The sequence below is a fragment of the Marmota marmota genome, unplaced genomic scaffold (assembly GCF_001458135.2).
Source record: "Marmota marmota marmota unplaced genomic scaffold, marMar, whole genome shotgun sequence".
NCBI classification, from domain to species: Eukaryota; Metazoa; Chordata; class Mammalia; order Rodentia; family Sciuridae; genus Marmota; species Marmota marmota.
Genome location: NW_026000211.1, coordinates 33,502,956 through 33,527,862, shown reverse-complemented (window position 1 = coordinate 33,527,862; position 24,907 = coordinate 33,502,956). Strand labels below are relative to the sequence as shown.

Below are 24,907 nucleotides of genomic sequence, written 5' to 3'. Positions count from 1 at the left end.
CTGAGTGATGCCTCTCTGCAGTTCAAACTGTACTCTGGGCCTGCCGTTTGTTGGGTGTGGAGGGTGGCTATTGGGAACCCTGGCACTCTATTATTTTGATTTTTTCCGCTTGCCCCTCCCCCAGCGCTGGCAAGACAGGTTTCGTTTTCGCTGCTGATGGGAGGGGGGAGTTGAAGGTCAGGTGTCTCTAGTTTTCCCCGCGTCTTTATGCAGGCTTGCTCTGATAATCCCTCCCCTGGAAAGCCTAGGAGAGATTTTATGCGAATTTCCCTCTGTATGGGAGATGAGCTGAGTAACACACACCTGTTTAATTGTTGCAATCTGTCGGAGAGTGGCGGTGGTTACTTCAGCTCTCCAAGATGGTGGCCGCTGGTTTCCTTGGTGGAGTTTCCTTTGTGGGGGATAGAACTGTACCGCTTCCTTCCCCGTCTGAAATCCCGAACTCAGCCCAGGGCTCAGTGAGGGCTCAATCGGCAGGATTCCACAGAATCCGCAGCAACGTTTCTCCCTGCTTGATGGTCGCTTTTCGGCGGCGCCCCTCTGTCTGTAGCCGCGGGGTGGGCCGTGCGTTTCAGTCAGCCCGGATCTCTGGTCTCACAGTTGGCTCCTGTTTGAGACTCAATTACCGGACCTCGGTACTGGAAATCCTTCCTCTAGGTTTCGGTGCACCCCCATTTTGCTGTAAGTTCCTAACAAGATAGTTTTTTGTCGTTCTAGCTCGTTATTCACCTGTGCAGTGGCGCGATACACGGGGTGTGATGCACGCTATTCGTGGCCTTCTTGAAGTCCATCTAAAAGCAGGTTTTTTAATTTTTATTTTATTTTATTTTATTTTTTTTGTTGTTGGAAACTAAAGTTTTACACAATCTGTCCCTAATGGAACCATTAGGTTATTCATTTACACAGAAGCTTAAGTGCTTAAACCGACTATTCCCACTTATTGACATGTTTACATTTATAATATTGATGTTGCATTAATGATGATTTGCGTAATTTCACTTCATTATAAGTTCAGCATATTAATCACGTTTCGATTTGTGTGAAGACTTGGAGTAGTTTCTATCTTTGGGAATTGATATTAGCTGCACAGAAGTGATGGCACTAGAGTCAAAACTCAAAAGATTGAGGAACCAGTTCCATTCTCATTTCCCAGTTGTTTAAGACAAATCAAGAATGAGTTCACAGATATACAGAGGGACAGTAACTTCTGCACATAATTCAGGAAGAGACAGTTTTTTTCTGGGTTATTTCAGAGTAGAGGACGTTTATGTTCTTGAGTCAGATGCCACTTTTCCTTGTTATATGGATAAATTCTATATACCCCTTGCTACATTTTCATATAGCCGTATAATTACTGCCTGTGTGCTAGTCTACTTGATTGTTACACAGGTAAGTCCTATGATGCTTATTTTTCCTTGTATTACCAACATCTAGTGAATTCTCCATTGCTCTTCATTTCCTTTCGAAGGTCTGGGATACCATGTAGTATCACCATGTAGTATCATTTCCCAAAACACTACTTTGACACTTTTTATTGTACAAATGTGCTGCAGATGTTGTCTTCCCTTTGGTCTGTCTGAAAATGTCATTATTTTGCTTCTATGTATAAAAGGTATTTTCACTTAATACAGAATCCCAAAGTGGTAGTACTTTTCCATCAGATTTTAAAGAATCTATTTTTCATTTTAGCACTGTTGTCATTGATTTTGCTTAGAAATTAGCTGTTATATTGTATCATTTTTTCCCTATATAATTTGTCTTTATTTCTTTGGCTGTGCTGCTGTGGTTTGCCTTTTATTTTTAATTTCCAGCAGTTTGTGGAATGCTTAAGTGTTTATATTTATTTTCTTATTGCATTTTCCTGAGCTGCTTGTATCTGTATGTCTGTATGTTTTTTAGATCTGTATGTATGTATTTTAGTCTTTGTTTCTCCATGTGTTTCCTGAGATGTTTCTTGCACACCATTCTCTTTCTGCTTCTGGATCCTAAGTACATTTGTGTTATGACATTCTATATAGTATCTCAGATCTTGGTTACTCTTTGATTCCCTGCTTCCCTGTGTTTTTCTTCTTTGTGTTTTAGTTTGAGTACTTTCTATTGATATGTGTTTAGTTCATGAATTCTTTTCTCAGCTATATACAGGTTACTGTGCAGACCGACTATTCAATGAAATCTTCACTCCTGGTATACTATTAATTTCTAATGCATTTTTTAAAAAGTAGTTTCTGTGACTTTACTGCTGAAATGAATTTCCCATCTCTACTTGCTGTCAAATCCACTTCTTAAATTATGTCTTTTTGTTTTCTAGTTTTAAACTGCCTGTCTGGTAATTCCAATATCTAGGCCCCCTCTAGGTCTATCTTTTTTTTTTAAATTTATTTTTTATTCTAATTTGTTATATATGACAGAATTCATTACAATTCATATTACACAAATAGAGCACAACTTTACATATCTCTGGTTGTATAGAAAGTATATTATTACCATTCATCTCTTCCTACATGTACTTAGAGTAATGATGTCCATCTCATTTCACCGTCTTTTCTACCTCTATGCCCCCTACCTTTCCCTCTCACCCCTTTGCCCTATCTAGAGTTTGACTACTCTTTTCATGATCTCCCTCCAAACCCCACTATGAATCAGTCTCCTTATATCAGAGAAAACATTTGGCATTTGGTTTTTGGGATTGGCTAACTTCACTTTGCATTATATTCTTGAACTCCATCTTTTTACTTGCAAATGCCATGATTTTATTCTCTTTTATTGCTGAGTAATATTCCATTGTGTATATATACTACATTTTCTTTATCCATTCATCTACCGAAGGGCATCTAGGTTTGTTCCACAGTTTACCTCTTGTGAATTTTGCTGCTCTAAACATTGATGTGGCTGTGTCCCTGTAGTACTCTGTTTTTAAGTCCTTTGGGTATAGACTGAGGAGGAGTGGGATAGCTGTGTCAAATGGTGGTTTCATCCCCAGTTTTCCAAGGAATCTCCATACTGCTTTCCGTTTTGGCTTCACCAATTTGCACTTCCACCAGCAACGTATGAGTGAGCCTTTATCCCCACATCTTCTCCAACACTTATTCTTGTTTGTTTTCTTAATAGCTGCCATTCTGACTGGAGTGAGATGAAATCTTAGAGTAGTTTTGATTTGCATTTCTCTAATTACTAGAGATGTTGAACATTTTTTCTTTTATTTGTTGATTGATTGTATATCTTCTTCAGAGAAGTATCAGTTGAGTTCCTTGGCCCATTTGTTGATTGGGTTATTTGTTTTCTTGATGTTGAGATTTTTGAGTTCTTTATGTATTCTAGAGATAGTGCTCTATCTGCTGTGCATGTGGTAAGAATTTGTTCCCAATTAGTAGGATATCTATTTACCTCACTGATTGTTTCTTTTGCTGAGAAGAAGCTTTTTAGTTTGAATTCATCCCATTTATTGATTCTTGATATTAATTCTTGTGCTATAGGAGTCTTATTAAGGAAGTTGGGGTCTAATCTGACATGATAGAGATTTGGGCCTACTTTTTCTTCTAATAGACGCAGTGTCCTGGTTTAATTCCTGGGTCCTTGATTTACTTTTGAGTTGAATTTTGTGCATGGTGAGAGATAGGGGTTTTATTTCATTTTGTTGCATATGGATTTCCCGTTTTCCCAGCATCATTTGTTGAAAATGCTATCTTTTCTCCAATGTATGTTTTTGGCACCTTTGTCTAATATCCGATAACTGTAATTATGTGGGTTAGTCTGTGTGTCCTGTATTCTGTACCACTGGTCTACAGGTCTATTTTGGTGTCAATACAATGCTGTTTTTGTTACTCTTGCTCTGTATTACAGTTTGAGGTCTGGTATACTGGTGCCACCTGCTTCACTCTTCTTGCTGAGGATTGTTTTAGCTATTCCCAGATGAAATTCGTGACTGCCTTTTCTATTTCTATGAGGAATTTCATTGGGATTTTGATTGTAATTGAATTAAATCTGTATAATCCTTTGATAGTATGGTGATCTTGACAATATTAATTCTTGTATCCATGAACAAGGCAGAGCTTTCCATCTTCTAAGGTCTACTTTAATTTCTTTCTTTAGCATTCGATAGTTTTCATTGTAGAGGTCTTTTCACCTGTTTTGTTAAGTTGATTCCCAAGTATTTTATTTATTTTTTGGTGCTATTGTAAATGGGGTACTTTTCCTTATTTACCTTTCAGAAGATTTGTCACTGATATACAGAAATGCCTTTGATTTATGGGCATTTGATTTTGTATCTCGCTACTTTGCTGAATTCATTTACTGGAGTTTTCTAGTGGAATTTCTTTTTTTTTTTTTTAGGAATAAATCATATCTGCAAATAGTGCTAATTTGAGTTCTTCTTTTGCTATGCATATCCCTGTGATTTCTTTCGTCTGTGTAATTGCTCTGTCCAGTGTTTCAAGGACTATGTTAAATAGAAGTGGTGAAAGGAGTGAATTCTTTCAAATTTTTTTCCATTTAGAATTATGTTGGCCTTTTATGATATTGAGATATGTTCTTGTTATCCCTAGTTTTTCTAATATTTTGAACATGAATGTGTGCTGTATTTTGTCAAATGCTTTTTCTGAATCTATTGAGATGATCTTATGATTCTTATGTTTAAGTCTATTGATGTGATGAATTACATTTATTCTTTATGTTGATCCAACCTTGCCTCCCTGGAACAAACCCCACCGAATCCTGAATATTGAAGGCATCAACAAATTTCTAGAGTCATATGATTTGTCTAGGTTGAATCAGGATGATATACACAATTTAAACAGATCAATTTCAAGCAATTAAATAGAAGACACCATCAGAAGCCTACTAACCAAGAAAATCCCAGGACTGGGTAAATACACAGCTGAATTCTACAAGACCTATAAAGAAGACCTAATACCTATACTCTTCAAATTATTTCATGAAATGGAAAAAGAGGCAGCACTTCCAAACTCATGAGGACAATATCACCCTGATTCTAAATCCAGGCAAAGACACAACAAAGAAAGAAAACTTCAGACCAATATCTCTAATGAACAAAGATGCAAAAATTCTCAATAAAATTTTGGCAAATCGGATACAAAAACATCAGAATGATAGGTCTCTCTTTTTTGAGCATGGTTCACATTTTCATGCTCCTTTGTGTGTTGAGCAATATTTATACGGTAGATATTTTATTTAAGTACTAGGAGAAACTGAAGCAAGTAATATTCTCTCTGACCTCTAAAAATTATGCCCTTTTAGGCTGGTAGAGTGTGGCAGCTGGGGGTGAATTGTGGGGAGGCTGAGTCAGTTGGCTCTCTAGTTGATATAGGGCTGGCCTTTATTGCTTCTATAGTTTTAATTCAGCTCATTCCTGAGTTGTGTGTTACAAGGTATTATCATCTGAGCGTTATTGAGAATCTGGCAATCTCTTCTTTGACTTTACAACTGTGCTTCTAGCTTTCGAAACCATGGCGTATATCTTTCTGCTTTACAACTCCAATGTGTACTTTTAGGGTTAATGTAGAGTTGTCTTTCAGTTTTTATTTTTTAAATTTTTTTATTTTTTTTGTCTTTTAGTTTTTAGTTCCACTTCTTTAACAATTAGTTATCACTGTGACTTACCTTCCTTCTAAATGATTTTTAGGTGTCATATTTCTTTACTGGTTATACTAGGTGTTCAATAGAACTCCAATGTGATAGCTACTAGCTACATATGCAACTAAGGAACTGAATTTTTAATATTCCTTTAATTCAATAACTATCTATAACTACAGCCCATTATAATAATGAGTGGTACAGTTCTATATCTTGTATTTATTACCAGACACTAGTATATAAAAACGTGGATGTGTAACCGACGTGATTCTGCAATCTGTATATGGGGGAAAAATGGAGTGCATAACCCACTTGAATCAATTGTATGAAATATGGTATGTCAAGAGCTATGTAATGTTTTGAACAACTAATTAAAAAAACACAACAATTTAATATATGTAGCCATGATGAACATTTCACAGACTCATTGATCATGTTTTTAAATGTACTTCTATATTTGATACTTAAAATGTTATTTCCTTTTCATTGTTGACATTTTATGAAGCTTGAAATAGGAGGTTTGAGTTCTTTGTGTAGAAGAGAACTTGTGAAATCCAATCACTTTTGAATGAACAATTAGCTTTGTAAACTAGTATCTATGTATTTTTAAATATCAGTGAACTATTTGATCTATTTGTAGGATAATTCTCTTTACAACAAAAATCTAGCTTTATTTCGTAAGGCTTGAATATACCTTCTCTGTAAATGTTGTAGAAACCAGCCTGAACAAGGAGAAATGTATTATCAGGCTAACAAGCTATAAAGACATAAGTAGAATTCAGTATAATTCCTAATCATGTCCTGTCACACCCTGCTTCCCAACCTGTTTATGCTATTCTAGAACTTGCCTGGTGATGGGCTGGGAGTAGGACACTGAGTACTAATTTAGTGTCACCACTATATTAGGGAAATTGCCTTTGTAAAACTGCTTGGTTTTTCTACTCTATAAAGCAAAGGTCACTTGTTACTAGAATCTGTAATTGAATGATTTTAAGATTAGAAGGAATGATTTTTGAGGTTGTTCGATTTCTCATCTACTTTTAGATAGGATGGTTTCTGAAAACTTTTCACCACTTTTTATTATTAAAGATTCTGTTTCCGAATGCCCCTTGAAATCACAGTGACAATATGATTTCCTCTGTTTTTTCCACTTTTGGAATTAGATAAATGTTGGGAGAGGGAATGCTTATATGTGTGCTCTTTTATCTTTCAATGTAGCTGGACAAATTTGCCAGCATAAGAATTCCAGGGAGCAAGAAAGAGAGAACTCCTCTTCCCAACGTGAAGACTGTGTTTGCAGGCCATGACTGCTCATCAGCACCTTCAGAGATCATGGGAAGCATCCCAAAGCCACTGTCAGAGAATGAAGTCCTACAGCTTTTTGAAGAGATGATGGTAAGAATTTTGATTCTCTATAAAATGATGTGAAGTCTGTTATGTTCTTGTGAAAGAACTCCAAACATATTTGCAAGTTAGGTTTCACAGGGTGATTGCAGATGTTTCTGAAGATAGCACTTCAACCATAGTTGGCTTTTGGACCATGCTTTTTTGTGTGTGCCTTTTCTGCTAGAGACACATGGTGTCATTTGAGGCCAGGTGATTCTTTGAGTCAACCTGTGGTATTTCCAAACTAATTTGACTAATAACCCACATGTTATGTATACTGAAGTCATTTGCTATAAATAAATGCTAATTTAATCTAAATAAATTTATTTACATATGCCGCAGTCTGGCTGGGCACAATCAGGAGCCACTTGTCAAAAGAAACTAACTTTATTTTTAGAACCACACACGCCAAACAAAACAGCCTCTCAGGAAAAATCCTCAGAGCCTCAACTGCCACCACCGGCTTTCCACAAGCTTCTCTCTCCCCCACAAGCCTCTCTCCACCTCCCACAATCCTAAGACAGGAGGCTGACGCCTAGAGGTCAGTTCATCCGATGACGGGTAAGGACCATATGTTGAATTGGACTGCCTAACAGACACGGTCCCTAAGCCACATGCTTGTTGTTTAAACAGAGAGGGGGAGATGTTGAGAGCCACAGGCAAAGGGGCCCCAGCAAACTTCCAGCTGCCAGCAAACTTCCAGCTGCCACCACCGGCTTTCCACAAGCTTCTCTCTCCCCCACAAGCCTCTCTCCACCTCCCACAATCCTCCTGCTCTTGAGGCCGATTGGCTGGGTCACGTGGGCGGAGCCAAAAAAAGTCCCCCAATGAGCAGCTCCGTGGTCTGAAAGGGCAGGGAAACAGTCCAATGAGCATCACCGCAGAGGAGCCAATCAGCTAGATGTTGCTGGGGCCGAGGAGCCAATCAGCTAGATGTTGCTGGGGCCGCTGTGAGCCAATCATCAGCCGGCAGCTGGAAGTTTGCTGGCAGCTGGAAGTTTGCTGGGGCCCCTTTGCCTGTGGCTCTCAACATACATATATAGTTCCTACTTCTAAGTTGCTTATCTTCTAGGATTCCCAACAAACATTTGAAAAATGAGTAAGAAATGTCAGAAAGTAGTATTTAATAATTAAGTTCTTTATAAGTTCATTGTAGGAAGAACTACATTAGTTTTTGATATATCTAATTACTTTCTGTGAAAACCACAATAGATAGAGTATTAAGTAGTTTAGGAAAATTTAGTAGAAATGGTGAAGGAAGCCAGGTCTCAACTCAGGATAGGATTTGTGTAGACAGAGGGTGGGGGAAATCTTTGAGAATAATGAAATGACAGTGAGTTCAGATGTAGAGCTAGGTCAAAAATAGAGGTCAGATAAATTAGATTGGAGTGATAACTTGAGTCAGATTAGGAGAGGATTTTGTGTGTCATCCTGAGGAATTGTCTCTTTTTTCTGAATCATGACTTACTCTGGTTATGTCTGTTCTTCTGTGTATTGTTTTTGACTGCCTTATCAATTTTTAGAGAAATTGATAGCTCATCTAGCCCACTCCACCCCGTTTTTGAAATTACTTTCTGTGTCCTGTGGTGTTTTTGCACCCTGCCTTTCTTAGCTTTTATTCTATAGCTAGCCCATTTCACCAAGAGGAACTCCATTTCCACGGCGAGAGTGAACAGCTGGTCTAACTGATCAGCTGAAATCAGTGACGTATTTGCCGTTATGCTGCCTTATTTTTTATTCATCACAAGATTTGTGTCCAGTATTACACATGGAGGTTCAGAAGACACCAGAAAAAATCCATGCGTAGTTTGTGCCTTCAAAGGGTTTTTCATAGTGTCAGTGATTCCTAACTATTTATCACAGAGCATAGTAGTATTTTTGCATGAACCCTAGACTATGCCTGATCTTGTTGAAATGCTAGTTTTGGTTTGTTAACCACATATGTATAACTCCTTCTCCACTCTTTTCACACTATGAGTTGATATATTTTCAACCAAGAACCAGAAAAAAACAACCTTTTCTCCTTTTGGTAGCCTTTGCCACTATTGGTAAGGTTTGTATGAAACCAGCTCTCTTTAGTGTACTGTTAAGGACTTAGGATGGTAAAGTGCCCTTTTCTTCCTCTTTTCCATGCACTGTAAAAGGAATCACTTATTTTCATAACCCATGAAATTTTGGGATGGTAGTTTTATGGCTCACTTGTGACTACCTTACGTTTTTTGGTCATAGTAGTAGGTGACATATGAATAAGCAGAGGAAGGAGCCTGTTGATGTTAAAGATTCATGGAAACCACATTTTATTACCACACATAGTTAAAAGGAAAACTACCCAGGAAGTATTGAATATAGTTTGTTATTTTTGTTGTTGATGTTGCTGTTACCCAGGAAAGGAAGATGATTTGTCAATTTTAATAAGACTATGGGGCAGATGGCAATATGCATTTTTGAAGTATTGACAGAATACTTCTTTGGTAAGTGGGCTAGATCCCTTGTTAAACCTAGGACAGGTCTGCCTGAGGCAGATCTTCTGCAGTCAAGGTTTTACTTTACTCAGCAGAAATAAAGTGAAACTGTTGCTTTGGTAGGAATATTCAGTATGCTAAGGAATGAGTCTGCCTCACTAAGTTATTGTTCAAAAATAAGGAACAGATTCTTTACTTTCCTTACTGATTCTTTGAGTAAATCACAATATGCTGAAGGGAAAAGGTGCTGTTGATTCCAAAGCTGAAAACTAAAGAAGTTGAGAAGGATCTTTTCCTCCTCTAAATGTCAATCAGTGATATTCTTGAGACTTTTCAGGGTGCCACATTTAAAAAAAATTATTTTTACAAACTTAGAACTGTTTCTATGTGAAGAATGATAGATTTCAACTGGATTTGATTTTTTTTTTCTTACACATATCTCCATTAATAAAAACTGTTTGAGAAAGTTACACTTAATAATTGGCCATGTTAACTTTTTGGCACTTGCACCTTTGGAAATTTCATGCTAAAAATTGTATATAGTTCTTTGTTTTGGTGGTATGCAATTAAAAAATGTATATTATTACTTATCAATTTATCAAAAGTTTCATTTTTATATGAAGTAAAAACTTGGTTTTGGAGAATGCTTCTTTTTTCTCCTGAAGACAGTCCTTTTGGAAGACTGTGCTGACTTAATAACTTAATGAATGTGAAGTACAGCATAAGACTTGAACATTTGTACTCATTTAGCTTTTACTTAGGATATGGGTTTACTGCGTCTCTGTAATAGCCTAGTTTTTGTATGCTTTCCTAAAGTAGTGATGAGCTTTTGGTTCTACTTTTTAAGGACTCTTTCCCCATTTGTCTTTGGGGAAAGTTGGAGTTTTACCCAAAACTTTTTACCCAAAAGCCCATCTTGGTTCCTTTGTGGATATTAGATATAATGTGAAATAGTTGTGTTCATTACTGTCTGTATAGTTGATTTCTGGAGTTTCTTCCAGTGGTTCCTTTTATACTCCTTGTAGATACACATAGCTGGGTTTTGAAGCTGAAAGTGACTTGTTTATTCCAGCTTTTGCCTCCAGCTCTTGCTCTCTCAACTTATTTTTCCCTGACCCTGAATAAAATTCCAGGCAGGTCCTACAGCTTTATTGCTGTAGGTGGTAAAAACCATGGCTTAGGTTAAATAACTTGGTTTTCATCCCAAGAAAACAGTTGCTTTTTTTCTTTTGCCAGCTTGCTCTGCTTGGAGCCTGCAGAAGGCTCTGCTGTTGTGGTGTGGTTGGCTCCTGCTTCCTATCCTTGCCTTTCTGCCCTACTTTCTAGACTGAATCTGTCTCCTCCAGGATAAGACTGGAGATGAGGAGAGACAAGTACTTCCTGCTCTAGGGCATTTATAAGCACCATTGGTATCCTGGGGTGTTATGTTAATTTCTTATTGCTGCTGGTGCAAATTGCCATGGATTTAGGGGTTCAAAACAACATAAATGGACAATAGTTGTGTAGATCAGAAATCCAGCTTGACCTCATTGGTTCTGTGGGTTTCTTGAAGCTGAAACCAGTGCCAGCGGGCTAGGCTCCCAGTACAGACTTTGTGAAGGATCTTCCAGGTTTATTGTTGTTGTTGGCAGGATCCAATTCCTTGCAGTTGTAGGACTGATGTTCCTTTTTCCTTGATGGCTAACAGTTGGGGACTGCTTTTAGTTTTAGAGATCCCCTGTATCTCAGATACATTGAATCTGTCTTATGCTTACAATTTCTGACTACTTGTTTTGATGCAAATCTTCTTCCTCTGTTAGAGAAAGTTTTCTGCTTTAATTGGCCCCCTTTATGTTTTCCAGATAAACCCAGATAATTTATTTATTGTAAGATTCAGTATGTTATTTACATTTGTACAGTCCATATAATGTAATTCATACATATATATAGGGTCCAGGGATTAGGGCAGTGTACCTCTCTGTGTGGGCCATTCTGTCTGCCATAGGTGTGGAAGATTACATATGCTGTTTCTTTGCTCCTCTGGCCTGCCTCCTCCTAATCTCACCTGTAGTTCCCATGTCACTGGTGACTTCTCCTTTCTTGGCTGTCTATAGCCTTGTGTTCTGTGAATCTATTACTCTGATGGGGTTACCTTTTGTAAGCAATATTTCTTGGATTTCTCAGGCCTGAACCACCCCTGGGATACATATTGTTTTGGGAAGCTAATAATGTCATCATGTTTCTTCCAAATCCTGTCTGCTACAAAAAGAGTGGTTTACTCTGGTGGTTTCTATCAATACCTTGTAATTTTTCTAGCTGTTTTGTTTTTGGCATTTATTCCTTTAACTGTAAACAACTTTTTGATATTTGAATCATTTTTGCAACATGTGATATTGCTGACCATTTTCACTTACTGGCATTTCTTTATTCACTTTGGGAAGTGTGATACCTTTTTTCTTGCCTGATTTTCATCCTTTCTGAATGGTTCTTTCCATATCTCCTCTTCTATCTGTTCTTTTATTTCTTCTGAGTGTTGCTTCTGGTCCATGGCCCCCTGTATTACCTTTATCTACTGCGTTTTTTTTTTTTTTTTTCTGTGTTCTTCCTAGGAGACTGGAGCCCTTCTGTGTTGTAGACTGTCCCCTATATTTTGATACCTTTCTGTGTCTTCTATAGAAGAGCAGCTTCAATTCAGCTCTTTAAAAGGTGATAAACCTTAACACAAAGAAATTGAATGTATTATATTCCTTAAAAAACAACAATAGATTTCTATTCTTCTTTAGTTCTCTGACTGGGAAGCACACACTGAAATCTGAATCAACTTGATACTATTAAAGCATTGGTCTCATCCATTTACTTCTGTGTCCTTATTAGCTCTGATTACATTTCTCCCCTGCTTTCATTAAAATTTTATTAACTCTTACTGGGGTATTGCAGTGGCTTTCTCCATTCATCTTTCTAACTCTGTTCCTTAGCCCAACATTACTCTTCTTTAGTATCTATCTATTCCCTCCCAGATTTGAGCATTGCTTACCCTGCTTGTCAGAGCTGCTGTGCTTGAGTCAAGAATTCCTTTTTAAAAATATGTCTGTCTCTACACTAGATTAACTTAATGTGGTATCAAAATCCCCAATAAATGTCTGTTGAGTTCGTTAAGCTAAGTGCAGTGTCCTAACTTTTAAGATTTGTAAGATATTATATTTCTATTCAGATCCTAAGATTAGATGGAGATTAACTTTAATTGCTAGTCTTCTCAATAACACAAAAACATTAAAATAATGAGTGGAAGAGATTTTTCATGCATTCATACCTTTTTTCATTTTCTCACTTTCAGTTGAGAGAATGAAGCTTTGCAAGCAGGGTTATGTATCAGAATGCTATCATTAACAGGCATTAAATGAGTGCCAATCATTTCAGAATCATTCTGACAAAAATTAACTTCTGGACTTCTTGTCCAAAATTATGTGGTGGAAAATGGTCTAATCAAATTGCTCAAAGAACTCAGGTATAAAGAATGATGCTTTAATCTTTTCCTGGGAAGATATTTATTAAGCTTTATTATAAAGTAGGAGAAAACACATTTATTTGATATCGTCATCATCTCTTAGGCATGTGTGTGAAGTGTCTCCTGCTTCAAGAGCTTAGATGAATAATGCATATATTGCCTTTTTAGTGAGGGGAAACAATGTGGATAATACTAATAGTACTCACATTTGATTTTGAAATAATTTTCAATGTATAATCTAAAGTGGAATATACTTCAGGAGTATTTTCCTAATTAGAATACTTTAGGCATTTAAAAATATAAAGAACATAATATAACCATAGATATAATTGAAGTCCCTTGTATTGCTTCCAATTTAATTTTTCCTGGAGGCGAACAGTGGGTACTTTTTATTCTCATTTGTGAACTAAACATTTTCCTGTGTAGTAATGTACAAAAACACCCCTTTTCCTGTGAACTACTTGAAGGTAAGTTGCTGACTCAATGACAGGATAGAAAAGGATTTCTTCAATAATATACAAAAGGCACAAATCATAAAATAATTGATAAATCTGACCACATTGAGTTTTATACTGCTGTGCTTGAAACCCCATCAAAACTGAAAAGACAGGATTCAGACTGGGACTAGTTATCTGCAGGCTCAGATATCAGCTGAAAAGTCAGGTTTGGGCTAAGACAAGATCAGTAAGGGCTGACTCAGTGTCCCATAATCCTCCAATGGTTGAGTGTATATTTTCTACAAATAAGGACTCATCGTTGTAACTATATTACAACTACAATTCAAATGAGAAAGTTAACACTAATTGGTTTCTACCAATGAATCCTGAGACATTGTTCAAGTTTTATTAGCAGTACCAATGATGCCCTTTATGAAAAAGTAATCTGGTTCAGAGTCATGCATTGCGTTTAGTTGTCATGTTTTAAAAATCTTCAGTCAGGAATACTATCTGTCTTTGCTCAGATTTTATGAATTTGATGCTTTTGAAGATTTCCGGGTGGCTAATTTGGAGAATGTCCCTCTTTTTTCATTGCTTTTTTAAGACTTCTTAAATTTTGCAAGTCTGTTGAATGTAAATGGGATACTTTGTACTTTAAATGATTTTTTTTTATCATGAGTACAAGTTATGTTCTTTTATCATAAGAACATCTTGTCAAATGTCTATTGATTGTTTAATCTACATTTTTGTGAACTTTTTGAATGTTCATATCATTTACCATTTTTGGGGGATATTGTCTTTTTCTTATTGATTTGTAGAATTTTTATACATCATAAATGATATCCACATGTCCAGTTTGTGTATTGCCAATATCTTGTTCTATTCTGAGTTCCATCTTTTCACTTTCGGTGAAATTATTTAAAATTTCACATCTTTTATTAGTTACTCCTAGATTTATTGTTTATATGTAAGCACTCTTCTTTTTTTTTAGTCAGAATATAGTTTACTTATATTAGAGCATTATAGTTATACATAGTAGTTGCATTCATCCTGACAAAATCGTAGATGAATGGAATTTGATTTCAGTTCACCATTCCCTCTTTTCCCTCTCTCTTACTTCTCCCATCCTCCCTTCCCTCTACCATTCTCCTTCTTCTACTCTATTAGACTTCTTTTTGCTCATCTATTTATTTAAATTTGATTGATTATTTTTACTTCTACATAAAGGTGAAATTCCCTGTGTAGGTACATAATCTGATTTAATAATTCATTCTGCATTGTCTCCTCTTTCCCATCCTTTCACTCTGTCTCTTGATCTCCTACACTATTGATCTTCCCTATATTTTTGTGATATCCTTCCCTCCTCCTCTCCTTTAGTTTACTTTAGCTTCTGCATATGAGAGAAAGCAATTGACATTTGAGTTTCTGAGCCTGGCTTATTTCAGTTAGCATGATGTTCTTCATTTCTATCAATTTACAAGCAAATGCCATAATTTTATTCTTTATGGCTAATAGAACTTCATCAGTTATATATACCACTATTTATTCATCCATTCATTTATTGATGGACATCTGGGTTGAATCCATTATTTAGCTAGAGTCAATTGTGCTGCTATAAACATTGAGGTGGCTGTATCACTACAGTATGCGAATTTTAGTTCTTTGGGAAAAATATCAAGGAGTGGGATAGCTGGGTCATATGGTGGTTTCATTTCTAGGTTTTTGAGGAATCTTCATACTGTGTTCCAGAGTGCAGTCCCTTAAACAAAGTATAAGTGTACTCTTTTCTCCACCTTATTGTCGGCATTTATTATTGTTTGTATTCTTGATCATTGCCATTCTGACTGGAGTGAGATGAAATCTTAGTGTAGTTTTGATTTGCATTTCCCTGATTGCTAGAGATGTTGAACATTTTTCATCTATTTGTTGGCCATTTGTGTTTCTTTTGAGAAATTCTATTTAGTTCTTTTACCTATTTATTAATTAGGTTGTTTTTTTAAAATTTATTTTTATATCCTGGATATTAATGACCTATCCAAGGGCAGGTCGATGACTAAAGATTTTCTCCCATTCTGTAGGCTCTCTCTTCATGCTTTTAATAATTTCTGTGGCTGTGCAGAAGCTTTATATTTGATGTCATACCACATATTGATTCTTGACTTAGTTTCTTGGGGGTCTTGTTAAGGAAGTCTGACCCAACACCAGTATGATAGAGTTTTGACCCTATCTTTTCTTCTATTAGTTACAAGGTTTCTGGTCTAATTCCTGTCTTGAATCCATTTTGATTTGACTTTTGTGAACAGGGAGAAATAGGGATCTAGTTTCATATTTCTCCAAATAGCTATGTAGTTTTTCCATTTGTTAAAAAGGTTGTTTTTTCTCCAGAATATAATTTTGGCATCTTTGTCAAATATCAGCTTTAAGTATGTGGATTTTTCTGAGTCTTCTATTACGTTCCATTGGTTTTCGAGTTGATTTTTATGCCCATACCATGCTGCTTTGTTATTATAGTTCTGTAGTTTAATTTCACATCAACTATTGTGATGCCTCCTGTGTTTCTTTTCTTATTCAAAATTACTTTGTTATTCTGGATCTCTTATTATTCCAAATGAATTTAAGGACTCATTGGGATTTTTATGGTGATTGCATTAAATCTGTTTATTGATTTTGGTACGATGGTCATTTTGACAGTATTAATTCTGTCTGTCCAAGATGGGAAGTCTCTCCATATTCTAAGGCCTCCTTCAATTTCTTTCTTCAGTGTTCTATAATTTCTGTTGTCTTTTACTTCCTTGGTTAAGCACGCTTTCTAATAAAAATAACTTTTGTTTGAGTATGGTTTGGTATTCAGTAACCTTGTTGAACTCTCATTAGTGGTTTTTATTTTATTTTATTTTATTTTTTAGTTGTAGATGGACACAATGTCTTTATTTTGTTTGTTTATTTTTATGTGGTGCTGAGGATTCAACCCAGTGCCTCACATGTGTGAGGCAGGCACTCTACTGCTGAGCCAAAACCCCAGCCCTTCTCACTAGTTTTTGTTTGTAGATTCACTCAAATGTTATATATATATAATCAGAATACTTGTGAATAATAACTTATTTTCCCATTTTTATTGGTTTTATAACTTTTTTCTTTGTACTGAGTACTTTTGTACTATTAAAAGTTTTATGAGTTGTCTTTGACTATTTAGAATGTTTTTATTTTTGTATCTTAGATTTTATTCCAAATAGAATTAAATAATAAGCAACCTGAATTAGAGGTAGAAGATGTTCTTTGCTGAAAATTTCTATGTGCTTGCCTGATACTTGCTTTATTCTCTAAAATGTTTTATTCTGCTCTCAGAATGAGGCTCAGACTGGCCAATTTTAAGATGCCTTTTCTTATACTCCAGAAAAAGTATTCATATTTTTTCCTCTTGTCCAAAAATATTTAGTAAAGTCCTCCCCTGATTTTTGCATTATATTTACATTAAATTGGCTTGTCCTCACTAGACTGGCAAGTTCTATAGGGTAGACACTTGACTCTGTTAATTTTTTATCCTTCAAATTAAGTATGTCCTGTATTATTGATTATATGAGTGAAACTGTATATGCTACATTCATTTCTTGTTTCATGAGACAATTTTCCAGTCTTTTTTTTTTTCTGTCAGAAACTTAATTTATTGGATCATAAACATTTATCCTTACTCATTTTTGTGCTCATAGTGCCTTGAACATATTGTATATATTCAGTAGTGAATTGTCAAATGTGTTGATTTGTTTCTTTCTTGCTTTGGTAAATACCATGTTGAAATAATCAAATGATATGTGAGTCTTCATGGAGTTAAATATCAGTATGTTTTTGTGTTTTTCTTTCTTTTTTGCAGTGCTGTGGATCAAACCCAGGGCCTCACATACACTAAGCAAGCACTCTACCACTGAGCTACATCCCCACTGTCTTTGTGTTCTCAGAGCTTTTTAGTTCATTCAACAGAATATCTTTGCCTGGGGTAAACTTAGGATCCAGAGGAAGAAAGAAGAACTCAAGTGAACAGATAAAATCAAACACTACTATGTATGCTTGGTACTTTTTAATACTGTCGGTGGGAGTAGTATTCATCTAGCTAAATTTGGTCTACGTTGCCACTCTTTGGTACACACCAATGACAATTTTTCTTTTTTCTACCCTTTTTGCTTTAATCCTTGGTGTTTAGGGATTTATGCATAGCTCTTCCTCTAGTCAACTAAATGAGTGCCTATTGGGTTAAGCACATAAGACATGCTATAAGGGTCACCAGGAGACTGCTCGTAAAGAAAAACCAACAAAGACCTCTTTTTGTCAGTTCTTGTGTTTTTTGACTGCTGTATAGTCCCACCAGCACTTATTTTAAGTATTAATATTGTTACAATTCTACTTTCCTATATTATGAGCATTTTTAATATTTCACCAACTAAAAGGCATATTTAAGGTTTGTAATATCAAAAATGAGAGAGGTTCTGTGGGAATGCTTTATCTGATCTGTTAGTTTTCATCTTTTTTCTTTCACTATTGAGTATAAGTCAAAAAGTTCAAGGTGGTTTAAGAGCAATCCAAATGATCCAAGTAGGAGGAAGAGGACAATAGTGCAAGGAGATTGTCATGGTGGGTTCATGGGTTGTGTTTGTTGGGGGATAATGTCAATGTGTGTTTGTTTTTTGTAGATCTAGATAAATGAGAAAATAAATGATTGAGGAGCTGTGATTTTTGCTTGGTGACAGTTTGCAGTACCAATAAAATTGTTAGAAATTTTAAAAAGATAAACATTACAGTAATATTTTACCATGCTGTTCGACCAATCAGGAGGTTTTCAGGCACATCTTCCTCAACTGGGAAGGTCATTTCTCAGTCCTGTTTTTTTTTTTTCTATAGAAAGGTCACTCTTTGGATCTGAAGTCAAACCGCTGTTTTCTTCTCTATGTAATTTGCAAGGAAATGGTTATTTGTTTTTTTAGAATTTTTTTTTTAGTTTTACACGGACACAACACTTTAATTTTTTATTTTGTTTTATTTTTATATGGTGCCAGGGATCGAACCCAGTGCCTTACACATGCTAGGCAAGCACTCTACCACTGAGCCACATCCACAGCCCAGATTATTTGTCTTGAAAAGTAGAAAAAGTAGATGAGTTAATGAAACTCTATCAGTGGCAGTGTTCTTTTCTGCAGGGTTACAGATAGTTGTTGGCAGTTGTGGGTTTTGTGCATGTGCTTGAACAGTACTTGTTCAAGCAAGGTTCTCTTCCTAAACAAATGAGACTCAGACCACACCCTGCAAATTTAGAGTGCTTCTTGTTCGTTCTACTAAAATTCATACTATATAAGACATAGGACACTTGAATTTTTTTCTTGATATCATCATTAGGATAAATTGAAATTTGTTTTTTAATTAAAGTAATTCACATTCTTCCCATAAACTTCAGGTTGCATTTTTAGTTAAATAATACTGTTTATGAGTTTATTGTCAATATCTGGGTAAATGTCATTTCTCTTGTGGTTCTTCTGTTAATGAGCCAGCTATCTGACTTCCTATTAATTTTAATGAAATTGAGTAAAGACAGTGTGAAGAGAAACAAGAAAACTGAACCCAACTATTGATAAAGCCAAAAAATTTGCCTGTTTATAATCACATTTATATAAAATAGATTGTTATAAATATTTATATTGAAACAGTAAAAATGGACGGAAGGTAAAGGTATTTTTAAAATTTATTTGTTGACATCTTGAATATGAAAGATAGTAATAATTATGTTTTGGATCATTCTAATTATTTATAAACCCCATCTAAAATTAAAAAAAATTACTGAATTATAGAATTAGATATGATTCATTTAGTCTGTCCTACTTTAGAGTGTATAATGACCTGGAAAGGGTCATAAAATTTCCTACTTTTTGTCAGCAAACCATTCATGGTAGTAAATATCTACCTGAATGTAGGGATAAACATCAGTAAGTTCTTTGACATTGTGGATGTTGAAGAGAAATTCAGATGTGGTTAAAAAGAGAAGTACACTTTGAGAAGAACTATGGGTACGTTCCTGGAGAGACAATGGGGGATAATTGTGGGTCTCTTCTGAAGATGTGGGTGTAGCAATGTAGTGTTAGTAAGACAGAGGATGTTACCAAGAATAATTATGTTGGCTTTAACCCATGAGACAGAACTATGGAAATCAGATGATTATTGACTTTCTTTAATTAATTTAAAAAATGAATGCTTTTGCTATTTCTGTGTTTCTAGTTTTATCTTCCAATATTATACTTATTGATTCATATGGATGTTTGATCTACTATAATACAGCAGTCGTTTTGAAACTCCTGTCTTTCCTCTGTTTGTCTGTAGTGTTTTTCCTTTTTGATTGAATTACCCACACCTGACCATCTTCAACAACTTGCTTGTATGTATTGGTGTAGTTCTACAAATAGTCAATCATTTTAAATTTAATTTGTCTCTCCATGGTGTTAACTATCCCACTCAACTTGATGCATGTAAATTTAAGGAGCTTGCTATCTTGAAAATCTACATCCATGAATGAAAATATTGAGCTTAATGTTTATAATTCAGTTGAAAAAAATGTCCACTCTATTGCCATTCTCTGCATGATAGCTCCTTAGTGTTCTAAATAGTTGCATGTATGTGCCCAGGTATTAATATTCATTTTTTTCTTTCCTTGGCTTTACCAAAGAAAATGTGGAAACATTTATTTTGTGCCAGCATTTTCTCAGTCTAATATGGAGTCAGAAATCAGTAGTAGGAAGCCAGTATTCTTCTGGTTTGTGGCAACTTCTGGCCCTGTCAAACCCACAGAATCTTTTGGAGTATCTGAGAAGGTGCTGACTTGGTGTGAGTGGTCTCAGTCCTATCTACCCCTTTACCAGGTGCCATAGGGAAGTGTTCAATCACACATTGATCCTTTTCTATATCCCTGATGTTGTCCCCTATAAAACTGATGGATTTTAGCTTCGCCTACCTTGTGTTGGTAACACTTTGAAGAGTCTTCTTGGTGATAGCAAAGCATGGGACATCAAGAATCAGCTCAGTGTTGGCAATCTTAGTGTTCAGCTCCATAGTATTAGACCCCCAGGAAATGGGATTTAATGATAATGGAGACCAAAAAATATGGAAATAAAAATGGGGAGACTAGATTGATTAGAGTTCAAAAATAAGCCATAGAACCATGGTTAACTTCAAGAATTCCCCTGAAGTTTTTCTCAATACCTCAAGTTGAGGTATATAGAAGATATAGTAGATTGACATATACAGGTTTAGAGAAGGGGATACCTAAATTGGTTATTGGTAAGGATTAAATAATGCTTATAAATTTAGCACATTTCCTAGTTCAGCCATTTAACCATTATTTCAGATCATAGGATACTAAGGTCTTTGGAAAAGGCCATTGGGAAAATGAGTAAGAAGGATGGTTAAGAGGGTAGGGTTAGATGAGAATGGGATGAAGTGTAAGTAACCAAGGACCTTGTGTTTAGGAAACTCAAGAGTGCCTTGTTTCTAGCTTTGGGTTGGACTTTTGTTTTTATCCAGGTTCAAACCCTTGGTCTTACTAGTCTTGGATTTGTCTTCATAGTGGTTTCTTCCCTTCCCTCTCCTCTAGCCTTGGATTTGTCTTCATAGTGGTTTCTTCCCTTGCCTCTCCTCTCCTCCATCCATTCAGTTAGTGTGTGTTTACTACAGCAAACACTCCCAAAACCTAGTTATTTTTTTTTTAAGATTTTTGAGGACTTGTCAATTTTTTAAATGAAAGAGTGATGTTCCATTTTTATTGTTTTCAAATTATTCATAAAATTGTTCAAAATATTTTAATTTCATCCTTCTCCCCACCCACCCAGTACTGGGGATTGAACCCTGGGCTTAACTACTAAACCACATCCCCAGCCCTTTTTTATTTTGACACAGGGTCTCACCAAGTCATTTAGGCCTAGGTAAGTTGCTGAGGCTGACTTTGAATTTGTGATCCTCTTGCCTCAGCCTACTGAGCCACTGGGATTACCGGCATGCATCCCCCATGCCTGGCTTATTTTAATGTTTTAAAACTTTTACTTTGAAATAATTTTAGCGTTGCAATTTTAGAGTTCTTCTATACTCTTTACTTGGCTTTCCCTAATATCAGCATCTTATATAACATTAGGACAATTATTAAAAATAAGAAAAAAACCATAGATACTACTAACTAAATTGTAGACTTTATTTCCAGTTATGTCTTTTTATATTCCAGGTTCCAATCCAAACCACACTTTGCATTTAGTCACCATGTCTCCTTTGCCACCTCCAGTCAAGGACAGTTCTTTATGTTTTATGACCTTGACACTCCTGGTTATTTGTGTAAAGGGTCCTCAATTTGGGTTTATCTTTTTTTAATTTTTCTTTTCTCTTTTCTCATGGTTATTGAGGAATATTTTGGGAAGAATACTGTAGAGATCATATACCCTTCTCAGTATATCTTTATCAGGGAATAAGTAATGTGTTAACTGTTTATAGAGGGAGGGATTTCCTGCTCATTGCTATACTAACCATCTGGAGAAAGGCTGGCAGGAAAGTAGGTCCATTCAATGCTGGCTCTGAGGAACAAGAGGAGAACTTTCTGTAATTAATCTCCAAAGATGAGTCAGGAGCAAGGAAAGCTTTTAGAAGAGAAATCAGAGTGGGACAAAAGGCAGGTAATATCCGTGTGTAGGTTTAGCTAGGTACTGTTAATCAAAAATATTTTGGTATTGGGGGAAATTCATGGGATCCAAAAAAACCCAAGTTGCCAGGAAAGTACCTTATTCTAGAGATTATCTCTTCCATAGATCACCTGTGTCTGTTTTTGTCCCAGTCTCTGCCTCTAGGGAATCTCACCTAAGACAATGGAGATACAATTGAGCAAATGGAAACTGAGAATTGTGAAAATTAAAGACTTTCTCACTGTTCTCCCCGGCTGACCTTTTGCTGCTTAGTTTGTCCAATAGCCTTCGGAGATACTTGATTCTTCTGGACGTACAACATATGGACACAAAGTTTCTAGGAAAAAGTTCTCAGTACATTTCCCAAGGACTTTACCATTTCCAGAAGTTTACTAGCTTTGCCTCGTGAGGTTTTTTTCCTGTAGCCTGCTTCTCCATAGATTGCAAATAATTTGTTCTAAAAATCTTGTACTTTTATACTTTGAAATATGTGTTTTTCCCCCCATCTCCATTGCTCCCTTGTTCCTTTTATAAAGGGCAAAGCTTATCTTTGCCATTCCATTTCCTCAAGGACATGCAGAGAGTGATGATCTATTGCATGCAGTTCCATGCCAACTGGGTGCTCCTTGACTGTTTGTGTTGTTGGGTAGTCAGTTCCTTTTTTGTGGCCTCATTTCTTCATTTCATTTTGTATTTACATTGAAGCTATCATCACAGTTTTGTCAGAAAGATTAGTGCCATATATCAGCAAGAGAGGTGGCATTAGCCAGAGGAAAACAATTGGAGAATTCTGGGTCTCTTTCTTAATTCCAAAAGAAAACACTGGCCAGAGTTCTCCAGAAAGGCATGAAGCAATAGAATATACACATACTTAGTGATACATGAGAGAAGGTTCATTAAAGGAATTGACTTGAGAGAATATGGAGACTGTTTCTTGAAAGGCCTTCTGCAAGCAGGAGAATGAGGGAAGTCAGAAGTGTGGCTCAGTCCAAGGCCAAAGGCCTGAGAACCTGGGTCTGGGAGAAGTGAAGCAGACATTGGTTCAGGTCTCAAAATCTGACAGAAGAAGGGTGTCCCAGCTAAAGAAGAGAAAATGAATTAACCTTTCCTCTGCCTTGTTGAAGTACTTGGGCCCTTAGTTGATTGGATAGTGCTTTGCCCAATTGGGTGAGGTTGAATCTTCTTAATTAGTCAATTGATTCAAATGTTCATCTCTTCTGGAATCACCTTAAGAGATCATCTAGAAATGTTGCTTCACCAGCTGTCTGGGCATTCTGAATCCCAGGGATGAACCTCAAATTAACCATCAGGACTCCTTCTGTGTATGAACTCATGTCCTCTGGAAACATCTTTCTAAAAAGAAAGTGACTGCTTTTCTTTTTCTTTGAACTATCCATCTTGAAATTTTAATTCAGTTTTGGCCACAGGTAATGGGCTTTTATGTCTTTTAGTATTCTGTATCTATTAAGTATTTTAATTTGCTGGTTAAAGAGGCTGAGTTATGTTTAACAATTAGAAATTAATAGTGAATAATTTATGACAGATTCTCAGAACTCTTAGGTTTCCCCCCACCTTTTATAACAGTTATCCCCTAGCTTCCCCATTACTTGCTTCCAGTAAGATCTTTTTATTTTTACTTGTGACATGATAATTGTACATACTGATGGGGTATGGTGTGGTATTCCAACACATATACAATGTGCAATGATCAAATTAGGGTAATTAGGGTATCTCTTACCTCAAACACTGTTTCTTTGGGTTGGAAACACTCAAAATTATTTCAGTTATTATGATGTAAAATAAATTATTAATTGTAGCAATCCACTGTGCTACAGAACATTAGAACTTAATCCTATTATCTCCTCATACCCATTGAGTAGCCCTTCTCTTTTCCCTCTCCCCCAACCACTTCCCAGCCTCTGGTTAACACTGCTTTGTACTTTCTATATGATCAACTTTTTTAGCTTCCACACATGAGGGAAAACATGTAGTGTTTGTCTCTTCCATGCCTGGCATATTTCCAGTGAAATTATTTATATAATACAAGCTACCTACATCCATAATTAAAAAATCAATATACCACCTTTCTGTACTACATAATTAGTTTGTATTTCAGTGTAAAGTGGCACTGACTATTGAAGAAAGTAAAGAAACATTCTTGAATCTCTGGTTCATACCGCTGTGAGTACAACACTACAGTACAGACTGACACAGTGTGCTGTTTTGAGGATTCAGATGCCACAAACAGTATTGGCCTGGGATACCTATGTTTCAGAAATGGAGTAGAACTATTGATAAAGCTTAAAAGAATTGTAAGTATAATTTACAGAATAGTTGGATTCTTGAGAAATTTGGTGTATTAAAACCAGGCAATACAAAATACATAATATGTTACAATTTAACAATTGGTTCCATTTTACAGTTTATATCTAATTACATAGTCTTTTTTTTTTTTTAAGAGAGAGAGAGAGAGAGAGAGTTTTTTTTTAATATTTATTTTTTAGTTTTCGGCGGACACAACATCTTTATTTGATCGAACCCAGGGCCGCGCGCATGCCAGGCGAGCGCGCTACCACTTGAGCCACATCCCCAGCCCCACAGTCTTTCTTATTTTTAAAGGTCTGTGAATCTCTTGTAGGTGCAGAACACTTTTTTGTCCTGTGAGTGAAACCAGGGAAAATCTAGCAGGGATTGCTCCTATAAATGCTTAAAGCATCACCTCAGTCACTTCTAACCAGAATGCCTCTAGAAATTTCTAAAACTGCTAAGTGGTAGTAAAGCCTATTGAGAATTATTAGTTTACAGAAAAAAAATGAAATAAAACAAGCTATTATTCACCTAATTTCAAGGATATTT

General features: G+C 36.0%; 1 protein-coding gene across 3 annotated transcripts in view; it reads left to right on the top strand.

Moving 5' to 3' along the window:
- Diaph3 (diaphanous related formin 3) overlaps positions 1–24,907 on the top strand; it is a 475,858-nt gene that overhangs the window by 44,965 nt on the left and 405,986 nt on the right. For all 3 annotated transcript variants that reach the window (XM_048791762.1, XM_048791763.1, XM_015486017.2), the window contains one exon: positions 6,808–6,984. In XM_048791762.1, coding sequence (XP_048647719.1) covers positions 6,808–6,984 — 177 coding nt within the window. The remainder of the gene's footprint in view (positions 1–6,807; positions 6,985–24,907) is intronic.